The sequence below is a fragment of the Chrysochloris asiatica genome, unplaced genomic scaffold, assembly GCF_000296735.1.
Source record: "Chrysochloris asiatica unplaced genomic scaffold, ChrAsi1.0 scaffold00084, whole genome shotgun sequence".
Classification (NCBI taxonomy): Eukaryota; Metazoa; Chordata; class Mammalia; order Afrosoricida; family Chrysochloridae; genus Chrysochloris; species Chrysochloris asiatica.
The window spans coordinates 3657483-3682565 of NW_006408602.1; the positions used below are offsets into that span (position 1 = coordinate 3657483).

At 36.3% G+C, this 25083-nt stretch overlaps 1 protein-coding gene across 1 annotated transcript in view; it reads left to right on the forward strand.

Moving 5' to 3' along the window:
• Nucleotides 1–25083, forward strand: part of ASCC3 (activating signal cointegrator 1 complex subunit 3) — a 476917-nt gene that overhangs the window by 97585 nt on the left and 354249 nt on the right. Inside the window, exons 5-9 of the mRNA XM_006865855.1 lie at nucleotides 185–392; nucleotides 1005–1146; nucleotides 2126–2251; nucleotides 21926–22126; nucleotides 22547–22687. Coding sequence (XP_006865917.1) covers nucleotides 185–392; nucleotides 1005–1146; nucleotides 2126–2251; nucleotides 21926–22126; nucleotides 22547–22687 — 818 coding nt within the window. The remainder of the gene's footprint in view (nucleotides 1–184; nucleotides 393–1004; nucleotides 1147–2125; nucleotides 2252–21925; nucleotides 22127–22546; nucleotides 22688–25083) is intronic.

Here is a 25083-nt window from a genome sequence, read left to right on the forward strand (position 1 = left end):
AAAAAAAAACCCCAAAACCTCCCACAAAACAAAACATGTAACTAAATGTATAATTTTTAAATAATGAGTTGTTAGATTATTATACTACTTTATATTTTGGTGAAGGTTAAAAGCAATGGTTTTCATGATACTTAAATTGACTATGAAATTTTGTAAAACGTTATTTCTTAAATTTGCTTTGTAGAAAATTGCAAAAAAATACTAGGAGAAAATGCTAAACCTAATTATGGTTGTCAAGTTACTATTCAGTCTGAACAAGAAAAGCAATTAATGAAACAGTATCGTCGTGAAGAAAAAAGAATTGCAAGGCGAGAAAAAAAGGTTGGAGAAGATGGAGAAACTTCAGGAGAAGGCCTAATGTACTTTGATCCTAAGGAATTGCGGATGCAAAGGTAATAAATGCCAGAAGCTGAAAAATGCTTGGACTGTAATTGCTACTTTTACATGCTATTACCATTTTTTAGCTTAGTTTAAGCAATTTAGATGATTCTTTCTTCTAGTCACGTTTTCCTACTAGAATAGAATCTTGTTGTATGAAAACCTAATTTTCTGGGATAAGAAAGCAGTGATGTGCTTAATTAGAATATTCTTGGTTGCATCCACATGGCTGAGATATTTGTAGTATAGAGGTAAGTTATGTTTAGATCTTTTGCAACTGCTAGGTTAAGATTCATGAAGCTTACATGAATTCACTGGGACTCTTGTTTCCTTGTTTGCCATATTGTTGATTAGAAGTAAAAAGAAGAAAATTGAAATAAGTACATTATTGCATTCAGTTCTTTAGACATTGAAACTCATTTTCTTTAAATTTTGATGCATTGTGGAAAACATGATTATCAAGAACATTAAGTCACACTTATGGGTAGTGTTTTCTAGATTCGTATCTAAAAATGTGACATTTCTCCTTTTTTAAAAATGAAATCATTATTATAGTGACCTTGTTTTTATGCATTTCTTTTCAAGATAAAATATTCAGTTTTGTTCTGTTCCTTTTATAATCACAGAGAACAGGCACTTCTTAATGCTAGAAGCTTTCCAGTTCTGAACAGGCAGAGAGAGATGGGTGCTGAGAGAATACGGTATCCCCATGTTTATGATTCCCAGGCTGAAGCCATGAAAACATCAGCTTTCATTGCTGGTGCAAAGGTATGCCATTGATATATGATCCCTTTTCAACAGTATGTCTGTTTTTAGGAGTGAATGCAACTTTTCCTTATTTACTTTGTGATGCTAACACTGGTTGATTGTTGCTGTTACGTGCTGTCCAGTGGGTTCTGATCTTAGCAACCCTATATAGTGTTTCAGAGGCTGTAAGCCTTTATAGGCACAGAAAGACTTTGCTAAATTATACTTCAAAATATTGAAGAAAGTGAGATTATGATGTATACGTACACTTCATGACTCAATAATAGTAGGTATTCAGAAAATATTCTCCCTTTCATTATTTTGCAATTTGTAGTTTTGAGGGTTAGCAGTTGAAATCACTCACTATGTAGATAGACTAAACTCTGAACTATTGTTGTTGTTGTTAAGTGCCTTTGAGTTGGCTCTGACCCATAGCGACCCTGTATAGGGTTTCCAGGGAACGACTGATGAGTTTGAATTGCCAACCTTGTGATTCAAACCGACTTTGCAGTGCAGCGCATTAATCCACAGCGCCATACAAGAAACTCTGCCTATAATATTACACATTTTTTCTTAGTTTTCTGAAGACATTTGTCATCATAAATATAGTTGACTCATGTTATATATGAAAGGAGCCCTAGTGGTGTAGTGGTTAATCATTCCACTGCCTAACGTAAGGTTAGCAGTTTGAGTTCACCAGTGGCTCTTGGAGAGAAACAGGTAAGTTTTGGCAATTTTCTGTTACGACAACCTCTGTGGAAGCAGTTTTGTGTTCTAGTGGGGCTACTGTGAGTTAGAATTGAGCTAGCTTATATAGGAATGCTTTGTGTGTGTGTGGCTGCCTGTTTCTTTGGTTCGATTTAAGCTAGCTTTTCTTAAATTAACTATGGTAATTAACTATAATTTATACAGGTCAATAGTTTTCTTTATTTTTCTCATTAATTAAATCATTTTCATCAGAAGAATTTTTTTATGGTATTTTTATTTGTAATGCTTATAGATGATTTTACCTGAAGGAATCCAAAGAGACAATAACAAAATCTATGAAGAAGTAAAAATTCCCCATAGTCAACCAATGCCAGTTGGTTTTGAGGAGAAGCCTGTTTATATACAAGATTTAGATGAGGTAAGATAAAATTTTTATAAACCTGATATTTTTGCTGCCATATGTTTAATGAATAGATTATTATTTAAATATTTATTTAAAAATTGTTGTTAAGTGCTGTCCAGTCAGTTCCAACTCAGAACGACCCTGAATAAGGTTTTTGAGGAGCAGCTGGTGAGTTTAAACCACCGACATTATAGTTCAAATTGACCTTGTATCATACAGTGCCACTCCAGGAGTCTTTTGAAAACTTAGTAGTTAGCTAATCTAGTACAGAGACACGTACATGCACTTGGTGAAGAAAGAGGTTAGGGGACTTTACATTTTAGAACCTGCATATATTCATACATTCATTCACTATAAATATTTTGTATACCTCTATAGTTACATGTTTGTGTTGGTAATTTCAGCTAGTCTTTGATTTAACCTATGCTAGCTAACTTAAAGGAACCCTGGTGGTGCAGTGGTTTAAGTGCTCAGCTGCTAACTGAAAGGTAAGTGGTTGGAACCCACCAGGTGCTTTGTGGGAGAAAGATGACACAGTCTTCTTCCAGATATATTATAGCCCAGCAAACCCTGTGAGGGCAGATCTCTGTCTTGTAAGGCCCTAGTGAGTCGCAGAACTGACTATGGGAATAGGCTTTCTAAAGAAAATTTTGGTGGTGATTTGGGTTAATGCACTGGACTGCAAAGTTGATTTGAACCGCAAGATTGGTGCTTGAAGTTCACCAGCCGATCCCCTAAAACCCTAAGCAGGGGCACTGTGGGTTGGAACTAACTCTACGTCACTTAGCAACAATAACCAAGCTAACTTTAAATACTTTAAAGGAGTTATGTATTGATATATCAATCTATGATAAACAAAATACATACTTTAGGGGAGGAAGTGACTAAATTCTAAACTGTTTTTCTTTATTCCATTTAACTTTTACGTTTTGAATAACTTCAAACCTACAGAATATTTGTGACAGTAATAGCATCCATATACCCTTTACATGGATTCACCACTTGTTAAAATTTGCCACATTTTCTTTATCTCAAAATAAATATTTCCTAATAGAGTTCAAAGTATACATAGTATTTAAAGTTAATCTTTTCTCTCACCAAACTGAAGTGTCTTAGGTGTTGTATTTTTATGCAGCTGACTGTACCCTCCCCCCACACACATATCTTTGCATATTAATAGACATATCTTTGTAGCATTAGCTGTAAGGGCCCCACAGTACTCCATTTTATACCTTTATTATTTATTTCTTACAATTAGTTTTTGTTTCTCTAACAAGTTGTTAAAGTAGAGATAAAAGTATATCTTGTATTAATGGTTTGTATCCTTTACATCAGAATTTCCTGTGGCGGTAGTTGTGTGCCACCATGTTAGTTCTGATTCTTAGAGATGTATAGAGTTTCTGAGGCTGTAAATCTTTACAGGTGCAGAAATCTCCATGTTTCTCCTGCAGAGTGACTGGTAGGTTCAAACTACTAATCTTGCAATTAGCAACTTAGCTCGTAATCCTCTGTGCTACCAGGGCTCCTTAGAATGACCTGTAGATATTTTTTTAAATCTAAGTGCTTCAGTCTCTATTAATTTACAATGTCTTGGGTAAATTATTTTGAGTCATTATAGGTAATTCTGGTGTGGCGCTGTAGGATCAGCACTGGACTACCAACCACAATGTCACCAGTTCAAACCCACCATCTGCTCCTTGGAAACCCTGTACTGGGTCACTGTAGTCAGAACTGACTGATAGCACTTAACAACAGCATAGTGATTCTGATATGGAGCCAAGCTCAGAGACTATGCTATTAACAGTAAAACCTTAACAATCGTTATGAGCATTATTTATTTATAAAATTTATAATAGTATACAAGGGAACTTCAAAAAGTTTGTGAAAAAAATTCCATTAGCCTTCAGTTTTCTTTTTTCATGAATTTTTTGAAGTCATCTTGTGTATTAGATCTTTAAGTTTTCATGTTGAACCATCATTGACATTTATTGTCTGTAACAATGAATGAATCAGCTTTATTTTTCTACCGTGTAAATTAAAAAAAAAAAATTCATTCAGGCTATAGGATTACAGTGTTTTGAATGGATGAAATGTATATATTTTACATGATTCTCTGCAAATTTAAGTCATTTTATAAAAATCAAATTCTTTCTCCTTATTATGTAGATATATATTTAGATAGGAGGCAACAATGGCAGTAGAAACACACCGATGAGTGGCATATGCATGTAAGCTTTTACCCTGTGCAGTGTTTGAATTGGATGATTAGTCTGTGATTAAAATTATTCTTAAAGTTAATTCAAATCTTCCAGTCACTCATCAGGAGAAAAATAGGCTTTCTGCAGCTTCAGAAACTCTATCCAGGGTCGCTATTCATTGGAACCAACTTGGAGGTACACAACTACCACCACCACCAAAATTGTTTTATTTTCCCTTAAATTATTGATATTTAAAATGTATAACATAAGAATAATGTCTAAATTATGCAGTAAAGTGGAAATCACATTCTTTAACGTCTGTACTCATTTTTCTTTTGTTTCTTGATTTCTTCAATTTAGAAAAAGAAATTCATGATTTCCTCTGGCTCATCCAGTAGTTGTAGAGAGAATAACTCTAAAACTCAAAGCCTCTCATGACATAGAAGGTCTTATTAATTCAGTTCATTTGGGTAAGAAATGCTGGGAGACTTGACTGCATCTTTTTTATTAGTTTTTCTGGAAGAAGGCTATGCTGCCTATGGTAGAGGAGTTTGCTAAGGCATTAATGATGCTTGAGTCATCAGGGTGTAAGGGTCATCATGGTATTTTCAATCCCACGGGTCGTCTTTGATATCTAAAACAAATAACCAAATTAATTAAATGGGAAAATTAAACCAATTAAGGTTTTTGAATCTGTATTATGTTTTATCATCATACACACACGTGAACACACACACACTCACTCAAGATTTTGGATGACTTAACTTTTTAATTTTCAATAACAGCTTTATTGAGATGTAATAGTTCACATAGCATAAAGTTCATCATTTTAAAATGTGCAATTTTTTTTGTGCGTGGTCGTGGTCAGCATGAGTTTAAGCCCTGGGCAAATCTAAGACTTTTATCCCACAAGTAGTTTTTAATATATTTACAAAACTGTCCATTGATCACAACTGTTTAATTCCTGAACATTTCATCAACCCCACATGCCCCCCTCAAGAAATCCCATCCCTATTAGCAGTCATTCCCCTTCTTCTTTTGGCCCATCCCTGATGACTACTAATCTACTTTCTGTCTATATGAATTTGCCTATTCTGGATATTTAAGATAGCATATTCACAAGTTTTGTGGGTTAGTTAGGACATGGGCATCTTGTGGGGGTTATTGAGGGGAGAATGTTACTATTCTGCCTATCATGCATGGTATGGTTGAATACAATTTGTTTAACATTCATCCATTGAAAATTAAATGGAGGTGTTTATAGTTTTTAATATTAACGAACGAAACTGCTGTAGATACTGTTGTACAAGGTTTTGTCTGAACATAAGTTTTGATTTCTTTGGGATAAATGCCCAGAGATGAGTCATATGATACTTACATGTTTAAATTTTTTTAAAACTACCAAACTGTTTTCTAGAGTGACTGTACTATTTTATAGTTTCATCAGCAATATATGTGTGATTTAGTTTAGTTACATCCTTTTTAGTATTTGTTGTTGTCACTGGTTTTTGTTTTGTTTTTTGTCACTGTTTTATATTAACCATCTGCAAGGTATATGGTGATTTTTCATTGTGGTTTTAATTTTTACTTCTGTAATGGCTAATAATAATTGGAGAATAATACATTCTAGTGCAGTGTGTCATATGGTAGCAACATAATTCCAAAAATTAAACTCTTTGGTGCTATATCATTTTAGATAATTCTCCTGCCAGTTATTGGAACTTTGAGTAGTAAAACAGACTTCAGGAGAAAGTATAGCTGTTAACAGAGTGTCAGATATTTTTCATACCATGCAGGATCTTTTATGTTTTAAGGAAAGTTCTTTTAAAAAATATTGTATTTTCTTTCTTACTGAGATCATGCCATTACTTGCAGTCCTAAAGAACTATATAAATAAAATACTTTTATGTCGTCTCCTTGTCTGCTTGTCACGTTGTATAATTTTGTCCTGTCTTCTTAAATTACCTCTGTGATTTGATTTTAAAGATAGAGACAATTAGAAATTCCAAATGATGTGATAAAGTGCTCTTAATATCATTAAGTGGGTTTTGTACTTTTTTGGAAAGAGCAGTCTCAAAAATTAAATAGCCTTCTATATGAGTCAGGACTCACTCAGGTTGAAGTTATAGAAATCAAACGCAAAACTAGCTATAGCAAACAAGACAAGTTAATGACTTTTTTAATGGGAGTGTCTAGAATTAGAACTGTCTATAAGCTCAGCTCTGGAGCCCTGGAGGCATTGTGTCTTTGTAATTGTGCAGTTTACCTTCATGTTTTCAGATAAAGCTTTCTTTTTGCTTACTGTTCATTTTCTCATTCTGTTGCCTGCCTAATATAAGCAGCCAAAAGAAGTAAGGAAGGCAAAAAGGACTTTACATTTTCCATGCACCTATAATCTGGCAAGCACTGCTAGGTGTTGTACGATACAGAAGGAAAAAAGGAAGTACAAGGTCCTTCTCCTACCCTTGTTGTTGTTGTTGTTAAGTGCTGTCGAGTCAATTCCGACCCATAGCGACCCTGTATAGGGTTTTCGAGGAGCAGCTGGTGAGCTTGAACCACCGACCTTGCAGTTTAAATGGCTTTGCAGTCCGATGCATTAACCCACAGTGCCACACTTTGTAAAATACATTTCAGTACTGGAGACATGAGAAATAGGGTGTCTATGCTGATTATTATATGGCTAATGGTCTGACAGAGTATATTAAGTACAAAACCAGCAGTTGTCATTCATTGTAACCTTCTATAGAAATCAGTAGACTTCTGTTGATAAAGATTTCTTAAAGAAAATGAGACTTGAATTGATCCTAGACTCTGTGATACAGAATATTATGCTGTATGTAAAACAGTGACAGCGATCTTAACAATTGCTTGTTATAATAGAGCTAGTGTAGGGTATACAGAAGAATGATTAGTTCCTGATTTCATGTTGAAAACCTTATGTGTATGTGATGTGATAGATTGAAAAGGGTGTCTCGTCTATGTTGCTTTTTATATTGTTGTTATTGTTAAGTATTGTTGAGTCAGTTACAACTCATAGTGATCCTGTATAGGATTTCCAAGGAGCAGCTGGTGGGGTTGAACCACCAACCTTGCGATTAGCAGTCCACCGCTTATCCTGTAGTACCATAATAGGACTCCTGCTTTTTATATAGAATCTTCAAATTATTTTGTAATTTAAAAGTAGTAGGGGAAATTTGAAGCATTCAATCTACTATGTGTAAAAAACATGTTTTTGAGAATAATCATCTTCTGTTTGGGAGATCAGTAAATATTTAATGTACAAATATTTGAATTTTGTACATTATTTTCCTATAAAGTTATGGGCAAGGAATTTTTACTTATATGTGACTCCCAGTAAATATTCAAATTTTATGATTAAAAAGTAATGTTTATTTGTTATAAAAAGCATTCTGTAGCTCAAATATGTAAAATACCTAAATGTCACCTGGTGGGGGAGATTCTATCTTCTCTTCTATGTAAGAGTTAATTTTGCATGTATGCTTTAAATGTTCTCAGAATTGCAATTCTGTGATAACAGTGAATTTACTTAATGTGTCTTTTGTAGCTGGTCTTTGTAACTCAGACCAAATAATTTATGTTTCCTTGCAAATAGGGTGTATGGGACTCCAGTGTCAGGATTGGTTAGTCCTCCCACCAGCTGGGTTTAAAAGGAATCTTCTTAGAAGCTGAAACAGGTGATCCACAACCATAAAGAAACAACTTCCAAAAGCATAGCGTAAAGTCACTGCCCACAAAAATGGCAGAAGGAGAGGCAGAAGGAGAGGCAGTGAAATGGAGAGACAGAGCAGCTGTGGACTTACCTGGTTCATGGACCAAGTAAAGTGTCTGAGGGCAGGAAGCTGGCTTGCAGGTATTTGCACATAACTTTTAAGGAGTCCTGGAGTGGTGCTATAGATTAAGCACTAGACTGCTCATTGCCAGGTCAGCAGTTCAAACCAACCAGTCGCTCCTTAGATACCCTCTACAGGGTTGCCATGAGTATGAATTGACTTGATAATACTAACAACAACTTAAAGGAGCAGGTCAGAGGCCAAGGAGCCACATGACTGTGAGGCATGTGTAGCACAGAAGAGGCCTTCCTGACTGGAGGAGAACTGCTGCATCCACAGTTGTTTCTGATCCCTTATTGTACCCCTTTAACTGTGCGTCCTCAGTTGTTTCTGATCCTGAATTGTACCCAGATTACTTCCTTAATAATAACCATGAATACTGTTTGTGAGTTCTGTGTGGCCATTGCAATGAATTATTAACCCAGCAGAGAAGTAAGAACGCTGTGGGAAGGACGGTTGGTGTCAGAAAAGGATAAAGAAGGTTGTAGGGTGGAGGCATGTCTGACCTTTGCCTCACAGGAATTGGCCTTATGTTGATTTTGAGTTTGAATTTGCTTGCCCCTTGGGAAGCCAGAGGAAGTCAGGTATGGCTTCAGCACCATTTTTGCATATACCATAAAGATTACTGGGAATACATGATGCAGCTAACTAAAAGGCTGCTGGAACAATACTTGTTAAACTACAAAGGGAGTTGTAACTGACATCTCTAGCCAAGAGTAATCTAACAAAATAATTTTCTTTGCAACCTACACATTATTGATTATATAGAGGGACATTAGAAGAGAGGTGATAAAAAGCTTATAAGTTTATTGAACTGACTCAGAATAATTTTAGAAGTCACATGAATTCAGAGGTCTGAAAATTAGGTAGATTTTACTTACAGTGTGAAATTTCAGATTATTTTAGAAGTGGACTTAGTCCATGTCTTACAGTAGGAGGGATTTCAAAAAGTTTGTGGAAGAATTCCATTATCTTTCCATTCCATTTTTTTCTGTGTACTTTTTGAAGCCCCCGCATATATTTTTGTGTTGTGTCTTCACAAAGGCATTATAACAAACAAAGATTTGGTATGCTGTGTTGTTATATACAGGTTGGCACTTAACAATACGCATCACATACTTTTTGCTAAGTCATTATGTTAAATGAATCTTACAATCGAAATAAATTATTCAGATTCTGTGAAAGTAAAAATAGAATGCTTTATTTCTTTCAAAATTGTTCTATTTAAGATTCTATTAATGATGAAATGTTTGGCCTTAAGAAAACGCATAGTTAAAATGACATTCCTGCTTTATTCAATTAGTTCTGGAAAGTTTATTAAAGTCATACATACTTTAAAAATTAATAAGTTACCCATAATTTAACTGTAACATTTCATGGACTTGACCACGTAAGTGCCCAAATGCTTTACCCCCTTTAAAGATTTCAAGCAAGCTTGTGGAAGTAATTTAAAGGTTAAAATCAGAGCTGAAACCAATTATTACCATAAATGGCAGCCAAGAAACTGAAAATGACATTTTCTTTGTGGGATTTAACAGAATTTGACAGAGACGCTTTTGCTTCTACTTTATTACCATGAAGTGCAGTTGTTTATCAGAAGGCAAATCCTACAATTTGGGCCAACACGACTATTTGTAATACCAGTGAAATAATGGTGTCTTACTTTTTTAAGCTACAGCTCTTAAAGTGTCATCCTGGAGGAATACTTATATACAGCCTGTATGAGTTCACTTATAAGTTAGTATTTTCTATGAAGTTAAAACAATATGTTATCTTCATAGAAAATGCTAGATTCGTAGTCTCCAGTTTCATGTAGATTTTAAGCCTCTGAAGGTTACATAGCAGCCCTGGTGGTATGGTGGATTAGGCATTCAGAAGGACAGCAGTTTAAGGGAGAAAGGTGAAGCAGTCTTCTTCAGGAAAGAGTTATAGTCTCAGACTGTCATATAGGGTCATGGATAAAATTGAATTGTGTTGGAACATGATTCTCAGTGGTCTGACAGTTATGTAACAATGTAATGTGGCAGTTATGTGATCGTTCCCAATGGTGTGGTCTGATGTGATAAAACAGTTAGAGGATTAATGGTGGGCTACAAATACCCTTAATCGTATCACAATGTAAGGGAGTTTCTCAGGAGTGTGGCTTGCAGTACCTTTTATCTAGAGATAAAAGAAGAGAAAAGTGAGCAGAGCAAAAAAGGGGACTTCATACCAAGAAAAAAACAGGAATTGAGTGGGTCCTTTGGATCTGGGGTCTCTGCATTGTGAAGCAACTAGATCCAGGGAAAGATTGCTGCTAAGACACAGAACTGTGAAGAATGCTGGCTGTACATCTGTTGAAAGGAGGCAGGGGCCTTCTAGCTATTTCAACTGCGAGAGAGTAAATGTCTCTGTGTTAAAGCTATCCCTTTGTGGTAGTTGTATTTTAGCAGCACGAGATAACTATGACAGGTAACTCTGAGTTGGAATTGAGTCGACAGCAGTGTTTGAAGGGCTTGCTTTTAGTGTTTGAAGGTTGTATGTTTAATTAGGAGTCCTGATGTGGTGCTAGGGACTAATGCGCTGGACTGTACAGTCAGTTTGAACCACAAGGTTGGTGGTTCAAGCTCACCAGTCACTCCTTGGAAACCCTATACATGGTCACTATGAGTCAGAACCGACTCGACAACACCAATAATAACAATGCTTAATTAAAGCACTTGTTTGTGAAACCACCTCTTATTTATTATGGCGGTTCTGTCTAAAGGCAAGCATTCCCATGACTTGAGTTCAGCTGTCTTTTCATTGCCAGTTAAGGTGACTGTTAGCGTAGTGCCATTGAGTTGGTTTCAACTAATAAGAGCCCATGAACAGCAGGATGAAACACTGCTTGGTCCTGTGCCATCCACACAATTGTTGTTTGGTCCATTGTTGCTGCCACTGTGTCAGCTCATCTTATTGGGGATCTTCTTTTTTTTTAAGTCTCCACTTTCCAAATGTGATATCCTTCTCCAGGGACTGATCCCTCCTGACAGCATGTTCAAAGTACATGGGATGAAGTCCTGCACCCTTACTTCTAAAGTGCATCCTGGTTCTACTTCCTTCAAGACAGATTTCCTTGTTCTTATGGCAGTACGTGGAGTCCTGGTGTGGCACTGTGGGTTAATGCGCTGGACTGCAAGGTTGGCTTGAACCACAGGCTGGCGATTCTAGCTTACTAGCCACTCCTTGGAAACCCTATACAGAGTTGCTATGGGTCGGAACTGACTGGACAACACTTAACAGCAACAACATGGCAGTACATGGTACTTCTCCAACACCATAATTTAAATACATTGATGCTTCTATGGTCTTATTCATAGTCCAATTTTTATTCATATGAGGTGACTGAAAATACTATAGTTTTGTTTCAAGTGTACCTCAGTCCTCAATGGCACATCTTTGCTCTTGAACACTGTAAAGAGGTCTTGTGCAGGTTTTCGTAATACAGTACATGGTTTGGTTTCTTGATTGCTGCTTCCAGGATCCAAACAAAATGAAGTCTTTGACAACTTCAGTGTTTCCTCTGTTTCTCATGATGCTATTTATTGGTCCATATGTAAGGAGTTTTGTTTTCTTTACTTTGTGGTACAACCCATACCGCTCTTTGTTTTAAGGGTGGGCTGTAATACCCTTAATCCCACCACAACCCTGCTCTGATGTAAGGGAGTTTCCCAGGGATGTGGAAATGCCTTTTTTTTATAGGCGATAAAAGGAGAGAGAAGTGAGCAGAGAAGGAGGAACGTTGGTAGAACTTTCCTAAAGATATTTTAGAGTGACGCTTGTCTTGTTGAATTATTGTTAAGAGTATATTCATGAAAACCCGCATCTGTAATATGGATGGTTTGTCAGTGGAGCCTGTTAGAATTGTGTAGCCTGGTTTTGTTTGTCCTTTTTAAATCCCTTCTGAGTGCTTCATTTTCCTCAAACTCAAGACAGCTGAAACCATGACTCTCCTGAGAGTAAAAAAAAGTCTGCTTACCCTTCCAATAAGAATTAAGCATGCCCCCTGACTGCCATTGTACTTTTAAGTTCTCATGAAAGGTGGTGTTTATAGTTTGTTTTTCCCTTGTATTTTTGTCTTCTAGAGAGAGCAATAAGAGTTTATCTTATTAATGATTTTATCCGAGGATTGGAGCTTTTTTATTGAAGGCCCGTCTACTTAGCTGGGCTTCCCCCCCCCCCCCAATCCTCTGTTGTTACTGTTTTTGTTATTGCCATCGAGTCGGTTCTGACCCATAGAAACCCTGTATAGGGTTTCCAAGGAGCGGCTAGTGAGCTTGAACTGCTGACCTTGTACAGGATCAGACCAACTTTGTGGTCCAGCACATTAATCCATAGTACCATACCAACACTCCAGTATGCTTCTTAGTTGGGCTATTTTCAATATGAGGTGTTTTTTTAGGAATTTAAACTTAGTGGTACACTGAAAGTTTGGGTTTTTTGTTTTTTTTTCTTTGAATGGTATGAAAGCATTCAGGTAAGTAATATGAATGGATTGTGAATGATACATTGTGGCTTCTAATTATTTTACTTGGGATTTCTTACTGCCTTTTTCATATGTAATAAAGTTGGACTCAGTTTCATTTTTAGAAAATAAATAACTTTCTTGATTTTCACAGAATCTTATAATCTCACCTCCTTCAAAGATTTAATAGATTACTTTCCTGAGGTCTTTTGTTGCTAAAACTTAATTTCCGCTAAACACATCTTCGGTCTCAAAATGGGTTCTTATTATGAAATATTCAAAGGCATGGGTCCTTCAGCAAAGAGAAACTAATAGTGACCATGCTGTCAGTCATGGCTCTTAATGAACAGATTCCGGTCATTTTTCTGTTCATTTTGAAAAGGATTACAAATTAGATTTTGATATTTTGTAAATATGTTAGAATCTTTAAATAATATAATGAAAGAGAAAGTAACTCAGTTTGTATTAAGGTAGCTGTGTTATGTATTTGTGTCTAGAAGATACAATATATTGTAATTCTGAATACAGCAAGACAATATAGATTCATTCTTTCTCCCTTTGGTTCGTAACTAAGATAAATATTTTATGTAAAGAGAAAAGTGTTTTGGTTTAACTGATTTTAAAGTTTTCATTATTAAAAACAAGTAATTCTAAGATCTAATATCTAAATTAATAAATATAATAGCATGTGAATGTTGTTCTATAATTCCCAACTCCAAGACAGCAATTTGGTATAAATCTTTCCAGAATGCTTTATATATTAATATATTACTTATAATTACTCTGCAACTATTCTGTAACATATTTTGCTCTGCACCTTTTAGATATATTTTCTTATAGACTTATTTTTCATATTTACTCTATTTACTGTCGTTTGTGAAGACTGGATCATGAATTACTTAACAAAATTCCTATTTATGGAAACATAACTTGTTTTTGTTTGTTCCTGTTATTCTGGGCAATGTTCATTCCATTGTGCATAAGGTTGCTATGTGTCAGTACCAACTCAATGATACCTAACAACAACATTATAAATGACGTTATAACAAATATCTTTGTGCTTATTTATATGTCTGATATTCTTATTTATGCTTCTTGGATTAATTGTTCTAAGTTGGAATTTTTAGGTTAAATAATACCTAAAATATGATGTAAATCATGCACAAGTTAAGAATATGTAGGTATAAACATTGCTAAATTAATCAATTTTCTATAAAATCTTCAAGAGAATTAATTATAAAAATCTTATTCCAATATTACATTTGTTAGTGGCTATTTGTATTTTTTAAAATATATTTGTATATTTTATACTTATTTTTGTAAAGTTATTTGGCTAAAAATCAGCATTAAAATTAAAAGTACAAAGTAATAAAATCAGTAATCTTCACAAGGTTTTACTTGGTCTTTTAATTTAGAATTTGGTGTTAGATACCTGAGTTCTAATACTTGCTGTGATGCTACCTTGCAGTTATCCCTGGACAAGTTCCTTAAATGCTGTGCCCATTTTCCCCATCATTAAGGTTAAGATAATAATATAATCCACATCACACATTTAACCAGAACCTAAAATTGTTCAGTAAAAATGTTGTTAATTTCCAGGCCTCAGTGGTTAATTGAGAAGCTCTTGGGTATCTGAGGAGCCCTGGTGGCACAGTAGGTTAAGTATTGTGGTGCTAACCACAAGCTTGGCTCCTCCACAGAAGAAAGATGTGGCTGTGTGCTCCTGTAGAGATTGATGGCTTTGGAAAGCCTAGCAGTTCTCCTCTGTCCTACAGTCATTATGAGTTGGAATCTACTTGATGGCAGTGGGTTTTTTTGTAAGGATGTTAAGTCCAAAAACGGAAATGTTAGAGTGGAGAATGAGGGTGATATATATTGATATTTTAAATAATTTTAAGGGTCATCATAAGATTATCTCTTCCCTACCCGCTTGCTTTGGAGGATAGACAGACTCTGGAAATGATGAGAGGAATGTTTTAATAATGAATACTTTTATATTACTTGAGAGCTTTATTTAGGCATCTAAGCATTATCAGACATTTCTTAAGTTTTGGCAGTTAAGCTTAATCAGACATTTCATTAGTTTTTCCTGTTTTTCAAGAAACATTATTCTGTGAATTGGGTATAAGTTTATGAAACAAATTAATTTCCCATTCAAAATTTATACGCATTTGTTTCATGACATTAGTTGTAATACCTTCAGTGTAACAGCACTCTTCCCATTTCCTCCTTGGGTTCCCTCTTTCTGGTTACCCATCTTGCCTGCCACCGTTTGCCTTCTGAACTTCACTTTTGTATAAATGTAGCAATTTTGAACTTGCATAGTTGATTGCTCTTGGGTATTACTGTTCATTTTATAGGTCTTCTGCTGTTAGATAGGTAACTTCTAAGGACCTTAGTTTGGGGTTTTATAAGTCTCTACTAGAGAGTAAGAATTGACCTTTTACGTGATTTTGAATTTTGTTCTATGTTTTTCCCCCATTGGTCGGTCAATACCTTGTATGTGATGTAGGTTAATACTAGTAGCCAGGCACTATCAAGTTCTTACTGGTCTCAAGATAATTGATGCTATGGTTCACTTGGTCCATTTATCCTTTGAAGTTAATTGTTTTTTTGTGTCTTTGATTGTCTTTACTTTTCATTGCTCTAAATGGGAAAACATTAATAGTTCTATCATTGATAGCTGTTTCCAAGTTTTTAAGAACCCAGCTGGTGGGAACCCTTGTGCCCACTGCTTCTGGAAATGTAAGTGTTGCAGCAGTTACAGTTCTACCTTTCAAAAAGGTAGAAGAAAAATAGCCTGATGATCTAGGAATCACTGGTTATATACTCTAGAGAAACTAGTTAGTGACATGAATACGCTAAAAAAAATTAGTGGAAAAGTGGACTTAAAAGTGAAGGTTTTGATGCTCTCTCATATGGACAGCAATGTTGATTGTTCACTATTTCTCTGTCAATTTGTCATACTGTAATGGCTTGCATGCTGTAGCACTGGAGGCACTCACTCATCTATGCCAAGAAATTTGGAAGGCAGCTACCTTGTCAGATTTTTAGACGAGATCTGTATTTGTGCCCATTCCAAAGAGAGGTGACCCAGCAGAATGGAGAAACCATCAGACAATATCATTAGTATCACATGCAAATAAATATTTTTGTTAAGGACAATTAAAAAGAAACTGCCAGAGGTTCAAGCCAGATTCAGACAAAGATGTGGAACTAGGGATACAACTGCTGACGTTTACCTCAGCTTGATTGACTATGACTTTTCATTGTGGGGATAATGACAAGCTATGGTAACATTTGTGAAGAATGGGTATTCCAGAACACTTAACTGTGCTTATGTAGAACCTGTATGTTGACCAAAAAGCAGTCGTGCAGACAGAGCAAGGGAACCCTGAACAGTTTAAAAACAAGGAAGGTGTGCGCCAGCATTGTATTTTTCACCATACTTTTTCAATCTATATGTTGAGTATATAATTTGAGAAGCTGGTTATATGAAGAAGAGCATGACATCAGAATTGGAGGATGACTCATTAACAACCTGCAATATGCAGGTGATGCTTAGAGGTGGATACTTAAACAGATCTATTTTAGATCTTGAGTTGGACTGCAGAAATAACTGCAAGTTATTCAGTCCATTTGGAAAAGAACATTAATTCCACATTAGACTTTTTCTTCTTTTTCTGAAAACAAATCCCCTTTCTCTACTTCAAATTATCTTCACAGATTGAAAGATTATACTGTCTTTCATTTGAAGTCCGTAACCTTCAGATAGTGGTAGGGGGTTTCAGACCATTGTAAGAATTAGGGTGTTGCCCTAAGAGCCTTCTTTACAATAAAATCTGCTGTGTTATGACACCAATTTAACAAAAAATTAGTGTGAGTAAACTTAGTGCCCTTTGGAACTGCACTGTTCAGTATAGGAGCCGCTACTAGGTGTGACTGTTAAAAGTTGAAATGTGCCTAGTTTAGATTGATATATGGTGTATGTGTTTAAAATAAACTAATTTTAGATTTTTTGTGTTTTTTTTTTAAAAAAAGGTGTCAAACATCTCAGTGATTTAAAAAAATTTTTATTGCATGTTAAAATGAAAACATTTTATATGTATTACTGTTAATTGTCATTGAGTCAGTTCCAATTCATAGTGACCCTGTATAGCGTTTCTAAGGAGAGGCTGATATCTATTAGGTTAAATAAAATATATAATAAAAATTGCTCGTTTTTTTCACTTGCTAATGCATCTATAGAAAATTTAAGTGTATTTATATTGTTCCTATTATAATTCTGTTGGACAGTGGTTGTCTAGACAAGGGGGCTCAAAATATAATAACTTAATTCTTTTGTTTGCTTAGTTTTGGTTATTCTAGCTCCTAAAAGTAGAGCATGAGGGATAAGTGAAAAACAAAAAAATTGCTACTAAGATTCCAGTTTATACATGCATGAATTTATTTCCAAAAACTGTTTTAATGTGTCTGTGATCACTGGATGACTGCGTACAAATTCTCTCATTAATACACTTTTCTTAGCCTCATTGGAATCCTAGTATGAAACTGTAGGATAAGCACAGGACTGCTATTTGCAAGGTCAGAGGTTCAAGCCTACTGGCAGATTCTCAGAAACTCTCTATAAGGTCACTATGAAATGGAACCAACTGGATGGCACTTAACAACAACAGTCTCATTAGGGTCCCTTCAAAAAAAAAAAAAAAGTCCAATCAAAACAATGGCATCCAAATGGTCTGCGGAGCCAGTTAAGTTAGTTTAGAATGTTACGGCTTATGTTTTCTGGGATTGCAAAGGGGTAGTCTTGATAGATTTTTTCAAAGGACATGGTTTATTATGAAGAAGTTTTCCGAAAACAAAACTGTGTTGGTAAGTAAAGGCCAGGAATGTGGCACTGAGTAAATGTTTTCCCCCTCATTACAATGCAGTTGCCCATTCTTTCAGGGTAGCAAGCTCTGAAACCTTACCCCATCTACCCTGTAGCCCTGATCTTGCCCCTTCTAACTTCTTTTTTTCTCCCCAAACTTAAAGAACATTGAAAAGGAACCTAGTTTTAGAAGCCAACTGTCGTCTTGACTTGGTATAAATAGAGAAGTGATGCATTCATTTCATTTGGAGGAAGGATTGATGTTGTTGTGCCATCAACTCGGTTCCTACTCACGGCGATACTGTATAGGGTTTCCATGGAGTGGCTGATGAGTTTGAACCGTCAGCCTTGTGGTTCAAACCAAACTTGCCATTCAGTGCCTTATCTCACAGCATCACACAGGACTCCAGGAGGAAGGGTTAGAGAGATGAAATACTGCCATCAGAACTATGTAGACCTATGTGGAGTATATATTGAGAAATAGCAGGTTCACATTTTAATGGTTTTTGACTTATCCTCGTATGTATCATTTAGTCTTCCATTATTCATAATGATATGTTCTGAAATTTGATTTTTAAGTTGGTTATTAAAACTGCAATTCATTTTTTTTGTGTAACCATACTAGGCAAGAGAAAGATACCTGTTCCAGTAGGTTTTCATAACTTACCTGAAATTGTATTAATATATTCATAAGCCTGTCTTTCCAAAGTTCTCTTTGCCTTAAAATAAAGTCCTAGGCATTCTGAACTTGTCTTTCTAAAGTCATTACTGAGAAGTTTCCTGAGTATTATGGAAGGTAGAAATTAGAAAACAAAAGGGGTGGCCACTTCTGAGAAATGTCAAACAGTTTGTAATGTCAAACAGTTTCTGTTACCTGGAAACTTTTCCAGCAGTGTTTTGGGCAGGAGTTTATGCTCAGTTCGATATGTTAAAAGGTTCTATGGGAACAGTTGTTGTTAAGTTCTGACTCACAGTGACCCTGTGTACTAAGGTTCCTGAGGAGTGGCTGGTGAGCTTGAACCACTGATACTGCGGTTCAAACCGATTTTGCAGTTTGAACCGCTGATATGCGGTTCAAACCGATTTGCAGTTTGATTCATGGCCTGACCCAAGCCATGGTATTTTCAATAACCTCTTATGGATGTGAAAGCTGGACAGTGAATAAGGAAGATCGTAGAAGATTTGATGCCTTTGAGTTGTGGTGTTGGAGGAGAATACTAAAAGTGCCACGGACTGCCAAAAGAACCAATAGATCTGTTTTGGAAGAAGTGCAGCCAGAGTGCTCCTTGGAGGCCAGGATGGCTAAGCTGTGGGTTAATGCACCGGACTGTAAGGCCATTTGAACTGCAAGTTGGCGATTCAAGCTCACCAGCTGCTCCTTGTAAACTCTGTATAGGGTCACTATGGGTCAAAACCGACACGACGGCACTAAACAACAGCAACAACTGCTCACCAGCTCCACTGTTTGCTTTTTTAAGCTTGCACTATCCCTCACCTGTATTACTGCCTCAGCCTTCTACCTCTTCCTAATCTGTTCTCCACATGGCAGCAGATGTGTAACAAAACTGAATTATAGCATGCTCTTGTGCTACTTAAAGTCCTGCAGAGGCTTTTTCTTGTATTGAGAATAAAAAAATTGAAGCTTAGCAGTCCTGGTGTGGTGCTGTGAGTTAATGTGCTGGACTGCAAAGTTAGTTTGAACTGCAAGATCGGTCATTCAAGTTCACCAGCCACTCCTCACAAACCCTATACAGGGTCGCTATGGATTGGAACCGACTCGATGGCACTTAACAACAACCATAACATATGGAGTCCTGGTGTGGCACTGTAGGATAAACAGTAGATTTCAAGGTTGGTTTGAACTGCAGTTCAAATCCACCAGCTGCATTTGGAAGTAATCAAGTCCTTTCAGGACAAACTCCCCTCCAAGATTGAAACTCAAAGGAAACACAAGAGCAGGCATGTAAGCTTGCTGGCTCACGTTGGTTTTCTGGTGAGTAGAAGTTGGAAAAAGACAGCAATGAAGATATGGGCTGAATTCGACCATGTTCCATAGACTCCCATCGACCTGGAGATGAGAGATAAAAGAGGAACAGCTTTGTTATACAGGGATTGAGGCATAGTTTTGAATGGGTAAAAGAGGGGGAAATAATGTTAAGATACTTGACTATCTGTAAATATTGGTTTCCCTTGTCTACTACTGTAAAATAGACACTTGAGGAGGATTGAAAGGAATATCGGGAAACATGAGTGTAGAAAGTTTGTAAGTCCGGCTTCAGCCTGTAACTCATTGGAATACCTTAAAGGGGTTCTCAGAACTTGCCCAGTGAAATAGGCTTGTGGAGCTTTTGTAGTGTATAGGACCTTACGTGGAATCCTGAGCCCCATCCAGAACCTTCTGAGGTGGGACAGTCCCACTTGAAAATGGACAAGCAGACCCGCCTGGAGCAGCTAGAGGAATAGAAGATACTTCTTGAAAGAAAGACCAGCACGAAAAATCCAAAACTAAAATGGCAGTCTGATTGGCTACTACAAGAACAAGCAAGTTGTTAGCTGCAGAGCCATCAAGGCAAGCAATCAAGTCCCTTCAGGACAAACCCACTTTTTAAATATCACTAGATGTATGTTTAAGTTCTAGTTCTTCCACGTCCCCAGCAACACTTGCAAGTCAATATTTTTAATTTTAGCCATTTTAATAGATTGGTAATTTTTTTCTCATTGTTACTGTCACTTTCAGTAATGATTTACAATTTTGAGCAACTTTTTAAGTGCTTCTTTGCCATATCCTTTAGTGAAATGACAATTCAAATCTTTTGTTACTTTCTGTAATTGCAATCTTTTATTATTATTTTGTTGTGAGTGTTTCACATATGTTTACATAAGTCCTTTTGTGCAAAGATTTTCTCCCATCTTGTGTTGTGGCTTGTCTTAATGTTTTATGGTTAGGAGCCTAATGCATAAATCTATTATGCCACCAGACTCCTTTTTTAGAGTCACAGGTTTTTCATTTTAATTCCAATATTTCATTTGTTTGTTAGTGGGTTGGGTTGCATCTAAGAAACCTTTATCCACATCATTGTGTTCCTTAGTAAATACACTGTACATACTTAGTGGCTGGTAAACATCAGTAAGGTCACATTGGTTAACAGTTTTATTCATGTCTACTGTATCCTTGCTGATTTTCATTCTTACTTGTTATATCAATTATTGAAATGTTGTTAGTGTTGTTAAATGTCATCAAGTCAGTTCTGGCTTATAGCAACTCTGTATAGGGTTTCCAAGGAGTGACTGGTGGATTTGAACAGCAGATATTGTGGTTAGCAGTCCAGTGCTTATCCTACAGCACCACACCAGTACTCTAATTACTGTGTTGTTGTTGTTAAGTGCTGTCGAGTTGATTCTGACTCATAGCACATTGTATAGGGTTTCCAAGGAGCTGCTGGTGAGCTTGAACCACTGACCTTGCAGTTCAAACAACTTTGCAGTCTGGCGCGTTAGCCCACAGTACCACACCAGGACATAGGGATAACCAAATTTCTGGACATCATGGTGAATTTGCCTATTTCCCTTGACATTTCTATCATTATGTATTTTGAAGATATGCTATTTGGTATGTAAGTATTTAGGATTATGTCCTGTGGATGAATTGATTTCTTTATCATTGTGAAATTACTTTTACCTGTAGTAATATGCTTTGCTTTAAAATCTGTTTTGTCTGACATTGCACCCACTATAGTTTTCTCCCACAAATCCCACCTAGTATAGTGAGTGGGTTTTGCATTTTTGCATCAATCCTACTGTTCCTACTGTCTTTTTTTTTTAAAGTTTTTTTCTTTTTAAATTGAAAATACTGAAACAGAATATCCTGAGTCTGTCATTGGGAAGTTCAAAGTTTCGTTTTGCACTCTCATTTATCATGTTTATTCTAAATTAACTGGGATATCATCATGAAATTTATAAATGAGCTTATGCTGTAAAGATAACTATATTGAATTGAATTATGTTTTCTTACATTATCAATTTATCCTTGCTTTGGGCTTGGACAAACACATGTGCAAGGGTGAAGACACAGTCTCATTATCCTGTTTTTGAAATAATAGTGCACTGCAATTGACAGATCCATTAGGATTGTATCATAGTTGTGAGGTTTTCATAACTGCACTCACTTTAGTTTAAACGGAGATACTGAGAGATAGAACATACTAATAGGGTTTTTTTTCCCCAGGGTATAAATTTAATATTTTGTGTAACATTATTATTTATGTGTTGTTGTTTTTTCTTTAGATTGGGCAGCTGGCATTTAAAGGAATGAAGAGACTCAATAGAATCCAGTCCATAGTGTTTGAAACTGCCTACAACACCAACGAGAACATGCTGATTTGTGCGCCTACTGGAGCTGGGAAGACCAACATTGCAATGCTTACAATACTACATGAAATTCGGCAACATTTTCAACAAGGTGTTATCAAAAAGAATGAATTTAAGGTAGGAAACGAAAAAGCCAAACAACAACTTTTAAAATTGTGAAGTGAAAAAGTTTTTAATTATATTGGATTTGAAGTCACATTCTGAATGCTGCTTGATTTACTTCATTACTACCAAGGCAGTCCCTATTTGTGGTATGAAAATCCTATTATCTCTATGAAAAGTTATGAAAATACCCTTATTTTTTAAGTAGAATCAGTTTTCAAAGTGAGGAGGCTGTATAAACAAATCCCGTAGTCCTTTAAACAGTTGCACACATATCCAACAAAGGTAACCGTTTTTCATATATCACTATTAAGCTTTTTCACTCAAAGTGGCTAAAAGCATTATTTCACAATAAATTGTGACTTGTATTGGCTACGCGGTGAAACAAATGGCACTGTAGTTTTTACTCATGAATCAATCATTTGTTTGGTACAGATTGTGTATGTTGCTCCAATGAAAGCTTTGGCAGCTGAAATGACAAATTACTTCAGCAAACGTCTGGAGCCACTGGGCATTATTGTAAAAGAATTGACTGGTGATATGCAGTTGTCTAAATCTGAAATTTTACGAACTCAGGTATGTTGTTTACCTATTTCTCTAGTATCTTTTTTTTTTTTTTAAATCAGATAACTGTGAAATTTGTTAAGCAACTAAAAGTTGACTAATAATAAATAGTACAAATATGGAATTCTTTTATTTATAATTACTCACTACCTCTGCATTACAAAAATGGTTTCTGCTGATATTTTATTTCTATGGTGTTCCTTCTAACTTTATGTGATTCTTGGTATATCTTGAATATTATTAAATTCTATTTGTGGATTTAAAGTCCACTGACAGTAAATGTTGTTCTTTTTAAGCAGTGGGGAATGAGACTGTGGATGAGAGACCAGAGTTAAATTTTAAGAGACTCTCACTAATACTCTCAATAATTAGTAAGGGTGGTTGTTGTTGTTAAATGCCGTCAAGTTGATTCTGACCCATAGCTACCCTCTAGAGGGTTTCCAAGGAGTGACTAGTGAGCTTGAACCACCAACCTGGCAGTTCAAACTGACTTTGCAGTCTAGCGCATTAGCCCACAGAGCCACACCAGGGCACCATTAGTAAGGGCGGTGGTGGTGGTTATGTGCTGTGGAGTCGGTTCTAACTCATAGCCACCCTATACAGGGTTTCCGAGGCTGTAAATCTTAATGGGATCAGAAAGCCTCATCTTTCTCCTGCAGAACAGCTGGTAGTTTCAAACTAGTAAGGGTAGTTAAATGTAAAAGTTTTTAGTTGTACTATCAAGTAGAAACTTACTAAATCAAGTGTTGTGTGTAGCAATATAGATGGTGAAATGAATAACAACAAAATCATTTAAGATCTAGTTCCTATCTTCAAAAATCCTATAATATGGCTGGATAGGCAAAAAGATGGATTGGCAAAGTGGCAGCATCAATGGGCTTGAGTGTGGCAACAATTGTGAGGTTGGCCTAGTACTGGGCAATATTTCATTCTGTTGTGCATAGGGTCGCTATGAGTCAATACCGACTCAATGGTGCCTAACAGCAACACCACCTAATAGTAAGGTCATGTTCATAATACTTTAAAAATAAAATAATGATCAATATTATTGGGTTATAGGGATGCTGAAACACCGTAACTACAAACTTGGTGGTTTATAACAAATTTACTCTCACATTTCTGAAGATTTGGCAGTCTAAAATGAAGATCTAGGCAGGTTTGATTTCTAGAGGCTGTGAAGCAGAATCTGTTCCATGCCTTTCTTATAGCTACTGGTGGCTGCCAGCAATCCTTGGCCTTTTTTTGCTTGTAGATGTATCGCTCCAGTATTTGCCTCTGTCTTCATTCTGTCCTTTCCACTATGTGTCATTGCTTCTTGTCTTCTGTTCTGGTCATTGGATTTAGGACCTACTCTAATCCAGGATGATATCATCTTGAGATCGTTACCTTCATTATGTATAACCTTTTTCAAATAAGGTTATACGCACAGGTCCTAGGTCATACCTTTTGGGGTGTGGTGCGGTGTGTGGATCACAACTGGACTGTGAACCACAAGATTGGCAGTTCAGACCCACCAGCTTCTCCTTGGGAAACCCTGTGCAGGGTTGCTGTGAGTAGGAACCGACTTGATGGCACGTAACAACAACAACAACAACAACAAATCCACTAGAGAAGATGTGCTGGGAATACTGAAACAAAAGACAAAAAACAAAGATTAAAAATTAGATTTCAATAAAATGCATTTTGGCCTTGCACATTATAATTCATGTTGAAATCTTCCAAGAAAATGTGGTGACACTGGAAATACTCATCTATGCCAAGAAATTTGGAAGACTATCTGGCCAACTGATTGGAAGAGAGCAGTATTTGTGCCCATTCTAAAAAGAGGTGACCCAATGGAATATGGAAATTATAGCACAATATCTTTGCTATCCCATGTGAATAGAGTTTTACTAAAGGGAATACAGAACCATCTGCAATCATACATTGACAGAGAACTTCCAGAGGATCAAGCCAGATCCAGAAGAGTGCGTGGAATGAGGGATGTCATTGCTGATGTCTGATGGATCTTGACTGAAAGCAGAGAATATCAGAAAAAAATGTTACCTGTGCTTTATTGACTACGCAGAAGCTTTCGATCATGTGGATCATGACAAGCTGTGGACAACATTGCAAAGTATGAGTATTTCGGAACACTTAATTGTGCTCAAGAGGAATCTGTACATTGACCAAGAGGCAATTGTTCAAACAGGACATGGGAACACCGAACGGTTTAGACACCGAAGTGTGCGACTGGGTTGGATTATTTCACCATACTTATTCAACCTGTATGTGGAGCAAATAATCTGAGAATCTGGGTTTTATGAAGAAAAACATGGCATAAGGATTGGAGGAAGACTCATTAACAACCTGCAATATGCAGATGATATACAGCCTTGCTTGCTGAAAGTAAAGAGGACTTAAAATAT